Genomic DNA, 14035 nt, shown 5'->3' with positions numbered 1-14035 from the left:
CGCAGGTTTCCACAGAGGGTTTCAATAGACGGCCTGCAGAGCCGACAGGCCACAGCGAGCCACCTGGATGAGCTGCGCCCTGCTGGCACCTCATGAAGCGCCCTGTGCTCCACCACCTGCAGCCTTGGCCACCTCCCTGCATCACCCGAACCAGAGCAAAGCCATAACCCAGCTAAAGGAGAGCAGGCCGAGCCTCCTGGGCTGGGGGCTGGGGCAGAAGCAGCCTGTTAGTGTCTCTGTGCTCTGCCCAGTCTACCCAGCTCATGCATGCTTTGTATCAGTCTGCCAAAGGCGAGTATCACTGACTAAATGTACGCTATCTCTGTAACAGACAGCACGAAATACTTAAGTGACCTTGGAACAAAATGACTTGTACATCCTACACATAAGCCTCCTGATGGTGAGGTGCTCAGCAGAGCTTTTTAGGTACATTACACTGCTATGTGGGGCTGGGGCAAGGTGGTGGAGATGCAGCGACTTCTCCACTACCTCAGAAGCACAATTACTTCACCTGTTTCATTGCATCTGTTTCATTAAAAAACAGCACAGCAATGAGCAAGTTCCTCACACAAACAGAGGACAGGAAGTAAATTGACATTTCTTGTGATGCGTGGAAGCGGCCTAACTAAGGAAAGTATCCCCCTTTTCTCCTCTCCCATGAAAAACAAGCCAGATACAGCATATAGCCTTGATCTTGTCTAGCCCATCACATTTCTGATGCATAAAGCATCCCCAAAATGTCCTCTGATAAGACATTCCTCCTAGCTTGTGCTACTTCATTTAGCAATCAATACGTGTAAATCAATTCGGGATCTAACTGGGAGTACAGATGTGGCACTTACCAGAATGACTACTGGATTAACACAGCTGGGACACAGCTAATGCCACTGCTTCCAGACGTGCCCAAAACGGTGTGTGCTGAGGGAATACCATGGACTCATGAGCATACTGCAACCCGACCTCACGTATCAAGGCCTCCTGCTCCGGAGTGCATTTGTTTGAGGGCATGTGGTGCCCAGGAGGCTGGCAGGGAAGGTGAAACAGGAGGAGTGATGAAAGAGCTCTGACCCAGCTGTGGGCTACAAGATTCCCCAGGGGTCTGTTCATTTGTTAATTTTCCTTTATTCTGCTTTGCTGCAGAATCCGTGTGAGCATACAGTCTCATCGTGCACACTTGTGAGGCAGCGTCGCCTAAAAAAACGTGAAAGGATAAAAAAAAAAAAAAGGTCTTTGAACTTCTTATACTTCTTTTCTTTCCCATTTCCACTAAGAATTATTTTTCTAGAGCAGGAAGATGCATCTTTTATTTTTTAAGAAAGATTATTGGAAACATGAATCCAAACACGAAGAGTCAACCTGGAATTGCACGAAGGCACCCCAGAGTACCATACAATTGTAAAAATTAAGAATGGAAAAGCCATCTAAATCCATCCTGCTGCCAATGCTGAATAGCTCCCTACAGGATATTTACAAGTTTTTAGTGCCTTGGCCTTGTGCCTCACGTGCACTAGAGACATACTTCCAGGGCAATAAATCATCTCTTGTCATGGCTTAATGCTGTAAAAATTAATTTATCACTAATTATTTCCTCTTTTAAAGCCCTGCTCTTTGGATAGCTGGGATGTAATTCTTGAAAATCACGCTAGTTAGAGAGTAGAAACGCATCATCCCCTCCAGCTCCCTGCCCATAAAGCCCAGTTCTTCAAATGTTTTTCTTCTCCCCATTTAGTTTCAGCTCTCGTAGTTGATGGGCCACCCTTGGGACCCACCTGGCAGCCTCAGGGACAGAAAACAATGATCACTAGGGTGCTGGTGGACAACAACTTGGGTCCTCTCACTGCTCCTGCTTGGGCACCTCCAGGCCAAGGGTTTGGGGTGCCCATGGGAAGGACATTTCCTTTGTGCTTGTGCAGTCTAGGTTAGAGAAGGGTGCACCTCTTCAGGTTTATCGTGGAGCTAAGCCTGAATTCTGACAAAGTGAGGCCTGACAAAGTAAAGATGAAGTATTGACTTAACTGAGACCTACGGAAATATGATTTCACTTTAAATAAGTCTCTATTCGTCTCTCTCTCTCACGTACGCACAATCCCAGCCTAAGTGATTTCATCTTTCATAGTTGAAGGTCAGCCATCTCAACCCTGTATTTTTTCCATAGTGAGTCACAGTTACCATCCTCCTGTCAGACCTGCACAATCGACATCCTAAATAAAAACCACAAAAGCGAGAGAATTTGAAGTTATTGGACATTTTTATTTGAATGTAGCACCCAGTTCCATATCACATACATTTTCCAAAATTAGATGGGCAGAGTATAGAGCACTATACATTTTGCAGCTTACCACATGGACGTTCTGCAGCTGTGAAAACAAATTGCTTAAATCTGGCTATCTACTTTATAAGTTAAAATTCAAATATATAATAGCCTCAGGGTATTTTTTTTTTTAGATGAACAATGATAATGCTCGCAATACGATTTTTACATCAAAAAAATCAATAACAGAGCAAAACATTATGCGTGTGTCCATAGCACATTATCAAGAAGATAACTGGAAAAAGCTTCAAAATACATTTCTTCTCAGAGGTACTACATCATTTGGATTTTTGTTTGCTGAAAAAATACTTCTACTCTTTAGTCAATAAAATATGTCTTCACTAGGGCCTCTTTCCCGTCTGACTTTCGTAACACCGCGTATTTTCTTGTCAAGGACTGTGTGCGCTGAGGGCCAAAGGGCTGCCTGTGCTGGAAAACTGACACCCCTCCACCCCTGGCTAGAAGCTTCTCGACTGTCCTTCTCCTGTCCTGGAAGCCCATGTGGGAGGAAAGCAGCTTACGAACCACCGAAAGGTGATTTCCATATCATGTCCATCCCAAATGCTTCCTGTGAAGGCTTCCGACCCCAGCCATCCTGGTGGGGCCATTTTACGGCGCGAGTTGTCATCGCCCTGGCTGGTTAGCCCTGACAGCATCAGTCGGTGTACGCCTGGATGAAAGCTGAACGAGTTCCTCTCCCCAGCGTGGCTGCTCAACTCCCAGCAGCAAAACCACTGCCTCGCACACAGGAACACTTTGGAGACAATCTGGTAAGTTAAGAAGGGCATTTGCTGACTTAACGACAGGGCTGGATCCACTACGTCACTCACATTTCTGCTACATCAGCAGAACTCTCTGGAAGAGAGAATGGAAAACTCTCTGGGAAGAGGTGGTAATGTTTCCTCTGCATCGAGTATTAATAACTCGGAGAAGGACATTGATTGTTGAGGATTAATGTTTGTTCACAGGCCGTTTGTTTAAACAAATGGAAACTGCTCACCTCACGTAATTACCAGGTTATGGTTCATATTTAAAGGCTCAAGTAAAGATGGCTTGATCTACAAAGGCAACCATTCACGGCACTTAGCTGGGCATTTTTCTTCTTTCAGCACTAAACTACCACATATTGAAACAAATCTCTCATAGAAAGGTATCAGATGTAACAAACATGAACAGATCTATAAAGAAATGCCTGATCAAAAGGAAGATATATGAGTGCACACATATACACACACAGTCTCACGCCGTGGAAAATCCTTATCTGGGCTGTAAGCAAGAGCCTGTTTAAGACCCTGCTCTGCCTAGGTTTGTCTTGTGGACAAAAATATTTGATTGTCTGAACAAATAGCTGCAGGAAAAGTGAAGACTTAGAAAGGGACACCAGGCTCACAGCCAGCACATCCTCTCAGACACGAGGAAGCCAAGTTCTAGCTTCTGTCCCCAGTTACCAATCCCTTGCTGGAGATGCTCTGCACAAATGCTTGCAGAAACTGTGAATCAAGGAAAGCAAGACTTGATGCATGGGATACTGCTCTTGCTCCCTGGTTGAGCTCCCAGGTCTTAGCTGCTGTTCTGGGCCAGGTATGTTGGGGCTTAAAGTTGATCACTCTCCCAGAGCCCACTAAAATGCCCTAAACCTTGAGGAATCTCCTTCTGCCAGGTGTTCTGCCTTAGGTTTAGGAGCATCTCCCACCCAAAGTTTCACAAAGTAAAGTTTCCTGCAAGAAGCGATGATTTCTCTGTACCCACATTTTTTTTTCCCAAATGATTTTTTTGTTTGTTTTGAGAAAATTTCTTAATACTGGATTTAGATGTGAATTTTGACCCCTGTTAATAGTAGCTATGTACATGGCCACATGGAGCATCTGCCAGAAGGAGAGCTTCCTTATGCCTTCTCCTCTCCTTCTCAAGATGTTAACAGCTTCCCAAGAGCAGACACTTTATCATTTTGGATAGGATATGCACAAATGCTTAAGTACTGAGACATACAGAAGAACAATTTCATGCAGGATATGTATAACACAGCACTTCTCCATGAATGTCTTGATTTAGTCTCTGTGTCAGCTGTTGTATCATCATCACAGCCAATACTACACCCAACAGATTACAAATTAACTCACTTTCTAGGCCTTGAAGCTAAGTATGGAATTTGATTACACCCCTCAAAGTGCAACCTCAGTGATAGTTACATTTTAAATTTATTAACTCTGATGGCAGACTAACCACGAAGCATTTCTTTGTTGGTAACCAGGTATTTTAAGGTTGAACGAACACCTGTACCTTAAAAAGGAAACATCTGAAAAGGACATACAGAATAGTCTTTTCCACTCTTTCTTTCAATGCCATCTATTCAATGAATAACCTGAGTGAAATAAACAGGGTCTTCCAAACATAAGAAAGTCACTCACTGCCTAAAAAATACATACATGCATATTTCTTTGTCATCATTGAAAAGCATTCCTTAAAAATCACACAGAAAAAACAAAAGGTGCCAGATGATTATTTCCAATTTGAGTAGCAGACGTTTATTAACCAAATGACAATGCAAGAACTAAAAAGCAAACAAAGAAGAGCACTTAGCATCCTTAAAAACTCAGGAACAACTCAGTGTTCAGGGCACATGAAATAAATGACGACAACTTCTGAACAGCACCACTGATAGCACAAGGACAGTAGCTCTTCTGCAGCTTCCTGGAAGTTTGCAGCTTTCACATTTTGTCATTGATGAGGAACGATCATCTGACTCCAGCTACGCCAACAGTCACACCAAAAAAAAGTTCCAAATCCAGAGAAATGTCTGTTGCTCATTCGCATAGTGACATTTAGATGAATTGAAAGCAATGCATTACAAAAACAGATATTTTTTTTTCTTTTTTTCCCTGAAAAAAATAAATGCTTTTTTTCACCTTTAGACCTCTGGATCCATATCCCACATCCATATCCCTTTCAGCAAAAGTAACCTGCTTCCTTATCACTTTAAACGTTCCCGTTGAAGTCTTTCTTACTTATCACCCAACAAAACTTTTGGCTGCTCCCACGTCCTCTGATACCTCAGTGCAGCCATGCCATGACACAGCCCGAATGGAGGCCAACTAGCTATTTTAAACCTACTTCTCCTTCCTCTCTACCCCAGAGACGTCCTAAAGCTACTGTGAGGAAGCATCAGACAAAAAAAAATGGTAAAAGCAAACAAAAAACAACAACAAAAAAACCCTGCTGCAGTTTTTGCATGGTGTATACTCGGGTCACTGAGCAACAGGATACAACGGGATAGGAAACACGCAGCATCATGTTTAATATGGATAACAAGTAGGTGAACTTGCCCAGCAGTGAAGCAAACATCATCTCCATGAAGGGAGCAGGGCTGATAGTATGTCTGAGGCTGTCCAGCCTAACAGCATCGGCCCAAGAACTAAATCGATGTTGCTTAGCCAGCTTCCATTGCAAGAACTGAGACCAAAGCCAATGACCACTGCCTCCACGGAAAAAAAATCCCACAGAGTTCAGTTTGCCTTGAAACAGACCCAGGTTAAAAAAAAATAAAAATAAAAAAAATCTGTGCTTCTTCACTTAGAAAACAGATGAGCATTAGCAGCTTCATCCTATCAATATCATCTCCAGTGAGGTGCAAAGGAACCTTAATGAAAGCCTGCTTTAGAAGGCAATTATTTCCTTCAAATGTTTTATAACCTCATATGTAGCAGTTTTGCTATCTTGCTTCTATTGGAAATACAGTTCTTGTACACATCCTTAAAACAAATCAGCAGCCATTAAGACAACAAAGCAGACTAATATAAATATACTTAGAACAGCCTTTACAAAAATGCCCGGAATGCATTTTTAACACCTTGTTAGAAATATGCTGTTGGTTTAAAAAAAAAAAAAAAGTTATGCAGAGACACTGGCAATTGCAAGCAAGTGATAGGAAAGAGTTATAGCTCAAAAAACAGATTTTTTTTTTGTAATTTCCAAAATAATACAATTTTAATATTTTTTACTGTTCTCTCTTATGATATGTAACTTATAAAATACAAGTTCTCTAACATTAAAATACATCCGTGATTGAATAATAAACAGTGCTAAGAAAATAATTATCTTACACGTGATTGCTGATAAAGACTGCATGTCTGGTGAGTTTTATTCCTCTTGTACATTCAATCCACAGGTCCTTTACCATCTTACAGGAATCGGTGACAACCAGGAACCCATCTCAAAGGATGAGTTTTAAATTTAAGCAAGACTTCTGGAATGATGTACCTCTCAAGAATCGGGACAGGAAGCGTTGCAAGAGTGTGTATCAGTGGGGAATTCTTTACATAAATAAAATACTCTTAGGTTACTCATTTCAGTGGTAAACCGCATTTACGCGTCAGGCTGGGAAGAGGGAGTGGAGAGGGCAGACACCCACATCCGACAGTTTGGTGTTTGCTTTCTGTACCTTCTTCATCTGCAAAGGCAAGCAGGCGCAGCAGGGTGCGGAGGAGATGCGAGAAGCCGGCCACGTCACCGCGGTCCCCTCGCAGCTGCTCCGTGCCGTGGTCGTAGCAAGGCTCTTGGTGCACGAGCTCTGCTGCTGCCGCACGCCCCGCCGGGGGTCACAAGACAGTTACGGGACGAAGCTGCTCCAGCTGTGTTTCCAAGGCAATTCGCTCCTTGTGGACCTCCTGGAGGATGAAGAGAGACGTGCCCTCACTTTTTTTGGCACTTGCACACACCACCCTGCGCCAGTGAAGGGCAAACCACTGGTGCTGAGCTGCCCAGGGACGTGGGGCTCTGCTATTTCAGTAACTCTCCTTGCTGTCCTGAAACATTACCACACAGCCACCCCCCACAGCAGTCCTTGTAGCAGGGCGACACGGAGGCTCAACTACTTGCTCAGGCAGTCACGGAGAGGAGAGGTCCTACATCAGCCAGTGGAATGGCTGGGGATGCAGTGAAACAGCTGGAACTCAGCACTTTTACCAAAGAAAACCAACCAGTTCATTTTCAAATCACATTTACCTCAAAATTACTTTCTGAGAATTCTTGGTTCATACAACCAAACTCTCATTTTGCATACGTACAAGATCTGGCCACTCTGAGATGAAACGGGCCTTGCAGTCTGCCTCTTTGGCAGCCCTGGCAGGGAGAACATCAGCCTGGGTGACGAGCCGACTGTGATGGCTTTGGGGAAAGCCTCTCCTGGCCTCAAAGCTACCCCTGCACTGAGGCCTGGCTCTTGCTGACATCCCATAGAAGAGCTGTGCTGATTCCCCAAGATGTCAGTGCTCTCAGCAGCAGGCAGGCCTCCGCCCTGTGCTCCCCCTGCCTCAGGGCAAGCTCACAAAGCCTGAGACATGCCCGTAATGTCTGCTGGTTCCTGTAAGAACAAGGCCCTGCTTCAGCAGAAAGTTTCCAGGCAGCAATATGACTTGAAGGACAAGTTCAGTTTTCTGCTCTTCTATGAACTTAAAAAAAATCTCGCAATCTTTCCATGGTCCTGCAGGTAAAATGCAGGGAATAGCAGAGGCCTATTTTGTGAAGGGACTGGAAATTAAGCACACTGAAGATAGCATATGGAAGAAAATCAGACTATAGATACACTGAACTAACTAATGATAGTAATGGGCTGTCATCAAAAGCTTTCATCTCCATGCTTATTCCAATCGCTGTCCTATATTTTGCTATGATTTCAGAACAGAGCATCCACTCTGCATGACTCTTGGGAGATCCCTGAAAGCTAGTTAAAAAATAACATATATTAAAGTTGAACATAAACAGACTTTCATCTTGACTGGAGAAAAACTGCAACTGAGCGTTCACGTCCATTTTCAGTTAAGCGTGTGCATAACATGCTAGGAAGAAAAAGCTGTAGCAGATGAAAAGCTGAAGTTGGTACTATCTTTGAACTGAGACAACAGAAAAAACAGAACTGGTATTTATAAGAAAGTAGCTCCTTGAGAACATGCTTAAAGAGAAGTCAACAGACAACACTAAAAATCCGTATTAGATGTTCACAAAAAGAGCATGGCTTAGCCAGTCCGTGTACGCCAGAAGACAGCTACGTAGCACAACCGATCAGCAGACAAGGAAGCTACACCTTGAGTTGCTCTCCTGCACTGGGTGATACCATCAGATTGCCCAAACTTTTCAGAAAGACAAGATTCCTCCTTTAGACTTTAAGTGCCAACGGAGCTGTACACACACAGGTTGTAACTCTTCCTAGAAAGTCTCACTCTAGCCACCCATACAGCGTAGTTATTCTCTTCCAGAAACCGACTGCAGGGAGGTTTGTCACTGATTTTCAGTGTGTTCCTTACCTTCAGCTGCTGCTGGAGCTCACTGTTCAACCTGGCGAGCACAGCATTGGCTTCTTTGTTTTTTCGTATAGCAGTCTGAATAGCCCTTTTCTGCTTGGAAGACTGTCTGCCAGACAGATAAATACAAAACATTTCAATTAAGAGCCTCAATGGTGGCTGATGCCAGAAGACCAGCCACCCATTTTGTGTGTCTATACCCTATACACACTAGACTACATGTCAAAGACAAGGTACAAACTACACATTTAAGAAAAGAAAAACGTAACACTAAAATAAGATGACTGAACCAGGTGGGCTATTTGAAAGTAAAATGGCCACGCTCGTTAATCTGAATGACAGAAACATTTTAGGCTGTCTCAATTATTTTAAAATCACTGCAGTTGGATTCAGCTTAAGAATAATCCTTGCATAGCTGTCCTTATTGCAGTATCTGTCCTTCAGCTGTTTTCAGACACTTGTAGAATTTAAAATTCAGGAGTGGCTAAAAGAAAATATAAAAATCACTCTATTCAGAAAGAAATGACATCTGCATGAAGATGCTGTCTCAGATTTTTCAAGGCTCTGCTGATTCTGATATTGCTTCACTTAAAAATAATATTAATTTTCTTTCTCAAAACAGTCACTTTTACTGAAACTACCTGATATCACAAACAGAAACAGGCAGATGACTTATGGAATTGCCTCATCTCTTTTGTTGCTTAAATAAAAGATTTCTCTCTTATTATTATTATGACTCTATAGCCCGTGGTGACTGGTGTGGAGGAAACTGCAGTCAGGCAGATGGGTGCAGAAAGTGCCAACTTAGTACATAAGGACCAACTGCTCTAAGAGACAGAGGTAGCGAGAGCATAAAAGGAAAAAAAATACAGAAAATACTGGGTGGATATCCAAGCCCTTTTTCACAGAGATTATTTTAAAGTTTTACATGAGGCATCAAAAGCTATTTAGTGACAAATTTAACCTAAACCAGATGTCCTATTCAAATAAGATCCATAATGGTACACAGTCCCCGTTAGCTCTTTCTCTTGACAGAGCTAATGGCACTGATCTTTGCAATAGAGTCTACGTCACAACACAGTCTGGTCTTTATGCTATTATCTTCCAGTGAACTGTCAGGTTTTGCTTCAAACCACTCCCTGTAGACTATAAAGTAATAATTACAGGAGAAAAAAAAAACACACAAGGAATTACAACCCCATGGTCATTTAAACATTTCAGGAAAGATACAGACAAGACGGGATTAAGTTGAGATGTTAACAAATGCTATTATCTGTTCTTTGAACCTCTATGGAATACGCACTCCCAAAGCATAAAATAGCACTTTAAGGGCATCCTAGGAGTCTTATGATTTATTCTAATCTCCATTTATGCAGCACAGATTCAGTCTGCTGACAAACAGTTTGCCAAAAACTGCTCAACTGATTTGGGCATCTCGTTTTTGCTTCAGATTGAACCAGATGCCGTTGCAAGGCTTTGGGCGAAGGCAGGCTGTAATGTTTGCACAGTGTTTTGGTTGAGGGAGATGTATAGACCCAAAAGAGCTTCAAGTACCTTCACTTACCATTTGTGCAGCCCCTTCAACACTGCTATTAAATAAATATATATAATGACATCCTCCAGGTCTTTGCTGTTGAGAGCTTCAACAGCTGTATTTATGAAAACAAACAACATATGTTGGGTTTGGCAATTACTTCATTGTCACAAGTGGTCAGTGGCTTATGACTACTAGGTGCAGAGGTAGGGCAAAGCAGAACCTTTTCACGAGGCTTACTGACTTACAGTCACTATAGACTTAGCCTGCACTGGATTGGAGAGATGTAGATTTCAGAGACCTGCATCTTGTGAAGTATTCCCAAAACCAGAACTATGAAGCACAAAATTATGCAAAGAGCAAACCCTGCCACATCAGATCTCATGGTACAGTTTGGCACGCGTGTAACAAATTGTTTACTTTTGGACTGGGAGGTGAGGCTTGACTGCTGGCACAGAAGAAGTCACATTTATAGTGGGAGAAAGCTCGGGGGTCTCCAGTCCCTGCGTCTCCGTCCGAAGCTTCCTGCGGGCAGGTTTGGAGGGCGGCTGAACGAGAACAACCTCCTGCAAGGGAGAAGCACAGCAAAGTTAAGTCAGGCCATATGTGTCCAGTCACTAGGCTGGGGAGTGCTTGTGGCACAGAAATTGCTGACATCTGGCCTAAGGTTTCATAATTTAAAGTGGTACAGGGCTTAATTTAAATTTGGTAATAGCCTCTCGGGTTTTTGACTTTGTTTGAAGAAACAATAACTCCTACAAACCCTTAACGAATGAAACAATTACGCTAGCTAGATGAATTTTGTCTTCATCTGGATGACAGGCTCCTCAGAACTGGATTGTATAGGGCAGCATTTGGGGAGGGGGTATGAATGGATGTACTAGCACCCAGCTGGCTCAAAAACATTAAGACCACTGCAAGACTTATATTTAATTATGCTCCCTGTTGGTAAGGATCAATCACTTGCATCACAGCTTCTACCTTAATCCCTTGGCACACGGCCCCTCCCTTCTCATCCCCTACTCTCTTACATGAAGCAACACAGAAACAAGCTTAGAAAGATGTGTGTTTCCAATCATCTATGCAAAATTAACATGTTGAAAGTGTAGAAGTCCGGTTATTTCTCTTGGTAAATTACATCAAAAAGAGAGTCTGGTCTGCAGGTAAAACAAAAAGTCTTAATGCCTTTAATGAAGAAGTGTTTTCACTCTTAAATTAAGACATCCTTTCTTTTGCAATGAGAATTGGTTTTGATGTTTTATATCTGTTTTAATACTGAAATACAAACGTGTGGTTTTCAGTGCCTTTTATTATTAGGTCTCTTCTACAAGTGACATAACTATTAGTGCCCCATTTCTGGAATGGAAAAGTTAAACATTTTGTTTGAAACAAAGTGATATGACAAAGGTTACACATTTAGCATCACAGCCAAGACCAGAGATCAAGTTTTACTATCAATCGCAGAGTGTATGTTACTGGGTCAGACTATCTTCCTCACTATGCTTTGGCCAACTGTTACTAAAACAAGAAAAAAATAAATAAACAAGGAAGCATTTAATGACCAAGCAATCATAAGAAAAAGAACTGTAGTAAACAGCCTGACTCATCAGAAGAGGCTACTATGACTGACACAGTACGAAGAAAAACATAAGACCATCAATAGTTAGAATTAGAAGGATTAAAATTATTAGAGGAATTAGAATTATAAGGACACAGGGGGGTTAGATGTTACAAACACTTCTGCCATTACTGTAAACGCAATTCAAAATATTAGAAGATCTTTTAATCAGGACATCAGCAGTGCACAGACCTCAGATAATACTGTGCTCTGAAATCCTATAGCTCCCTGCAAACTCACAACGCAAGGTACTTGTGTATGCATTCAACACCTACAAACTGGTGGGATTCCAAATATGCAATCCCAGCTGACCTTAAACTGCCAAAACACTACAAAATCCATAGGAGTAATCCCTTTTCCATTTCAAGCACAGTACTGGAAGAAATACCCAGTACCTAAAAGCAGACCCCTCCACAGGGGGCTCTTTGGCTGGCTGTCGTTGCACCAGCCCTTCAAAAGGGAGTCAGCACTGTGCCAACAACCTTGCCATGGAGCAGGGAAACACTCACAGGCACTGCCAGGGCTGCTCTATCCATAAGCCAGGCTCTGTGAAGAGCACCACTGCACCTTCGGTGATTGCTTCATACAAAGTATGTGTTCACGCAGAAAGAAGTTAGAAATCATACCTCCTAAGCAAATGTTTTGAGCAAATCTTTCCCATTCTGTGTACATTTCGAAGCAGACCCTGACCTCACAGCAAACAGGTGTGTTTACATCAAAACCAAACCCTTAATAAGTGGAAGCAAGAACCGCATCACAACTTGGAAGGCTTACAGTGAGGCAGGGGTCAAGTACAACCAAACTCCTTTTTTGTGTCCCTTAAGGCTCCACAAGCCCCCGTTGATTTGAAACAAATGGGAAGCTGCCTTTCTTAAAGCACACGCACTGATGTGTGCGTACTAAAAGCCTTCTCAATGATTTATCGGAGCTGATGTCACGCACCATCCCAGTTCTCTCTGGTGTCTTGACCTCCCGAGAAAGCAAACATGTAAAAACGTAACCCTAACCCCCCCAGATTAATTGCTTTAAAACTTGAAACAACTACATTTGTCGATGAGGGCAAATCACTCAACAATGGCACAACATACGCAGGTCTCACCTTTTTTGCTGAGCTGTTTTCTTCTGCCTGCGACGGGGGTCTGTTCATCTGAGGGTGTAACTCAACCTCAGATGCTTGCTCTGTCTGTAACAACAAATCAGTCACTGCTACACCCAGAAAGTGACTAGCAGTCACATACAATAAGGTCAATGAAAGGAAACATTATACACAAAAGAAAAGTTACTTTAACAATTCAACAGTAGGAGAAATAGAGGTCTAGGATGACAGCTGAATGGATGACATATGTCTTTTCGAGACTTTTAACAAAACCCTTTTCTTGTATTTTATTGTGCTAGGAAAACAAGGGAAAAGTTTTTCTGCGAGAAGTTAGGGATCGTGTCTCTGAATATAAATGAGCTGGTAACCAGAGTTTCTTCTAGAGCTATCCTTATGGCCTAAGCGCTCAAAGGAAAAACCAAGGTGGGGTGGATAAAATCTGGAAAGACCTTGGTTGCGCCCTGTCACCTTATCATCTCCTGAAACTGATGAAAATGCATTGGGGTAAGCTTCTGTCTTTGAAGCTGGCAAGGCTGGAGTGAGAAAGTATGAATTATACCAAAAATTCTAATAAAGGCACTGAAAACACAAGTCATAAAAGAAGCCAAACAATCTTCTTCCTTCCTTTCCCCCTTCTCCTGTTTCAAACAGAAACCGAGCTGAACCCTCAAAACACAGCTCTACACGGCAGCAAACCACAACGCCCTCCCCCTGGCGCATCCGACACAAGAGAAAACGAGCAGAGAGGGCTAACCCTCGGCTCTGCCTTGGAGGATCTTGCCCCGAGATCCTCCAGCACCTTCCCATTTGCCCCAGCAGGCCGTGGCAAAGCACATCTGCTACGGGAGGGCAGCTTCGGAGCTGCCTGTCCCCGGGCATGCTGCAGCAAACACGGTGTAAACAGGGCACGGCTGTTTTCTGTCTAGAAAGCATCAGCTGGCTTTTGAAGACGGGGAAAGCAGGCAGCAGCGGGGAGGCTGAGGGCACTTGGCACTCGCAGGCTGCCTCCTCTCCTCTCTCCCAGCTCCTGTCAAGTCGGAGCCAAGCTGACAGCGGCCCCCAGGCAGGGCAGGCAGCCTGCCATCCTGCTCGCTCCTCACAAAAAAAAAAAAAAAAAGGCTCGCTTCTACCCAGGTGAAAGCTCGGGTTTAAAAATAAAAAGTTGTTCAAGGCAAGCCTC

General features: G+C 43.1%; 1 protein-coding gene across 5 annotated transcripts in view; it reads right to left on the bottom strand.

The window, feature by feature from the left end:
• Window positions 1–14035, bottom strand: part of REPS2 (RALBP1 associated Eps domain containing 2) — a 117210-nt gene that overhangs the window by 19046 nt on the left and 84129 nt on the right. For 2 of the 5 annotated variants that reach the window (XR_011097073.1, XR_011097072.1), the window contains exons 15-18: window positions 12859–12942; window positions 10562–10707; window positions 8611–8716; window positions 6412–6975 (exon numbers count right to left, since the gene is read on the bottom strand). Coding sequence is in view for 3 of the 5 variants with exons in the window: in XM_068683729.1 (XP_068539830.1) it covers window positions 6907–6975; window positions 8611–8716; window positions 10562–10707; window positions 12859–12942 (405 nt within the window). In the remaining 2 variants the exon portion in view is untranslated. Of the gene's footprint in view, window positions 1–4810; window positions 6976–8610; window positions 8717–10561; window positions 10708–12858; window positions 12943–14035 lie in introns of those variants that run through there. The other 3 variants (XM_068683729.1, XM_068683744.1, XM_068683754.1) reach the window with 2 other exon arrangements.

The sequence above is a fragment of the Anas acuta genome, chromosome 1 (genome assembly GCF_963932015.1).
Source record: "Anas acuta chromosome 1, bAnaAcu1.1, whole genome shotgun sequence".
NCBI lineage: Eukaryota > Metazoa > Chordata > Aves > Anseriformes > Anatidae > Anas > Anas acuta.
The sequence above is the reverse complement of the archived record's forward strand: the minus strand, read 5'-3'. Positions and strand labels throughout refer to the sequence as shown.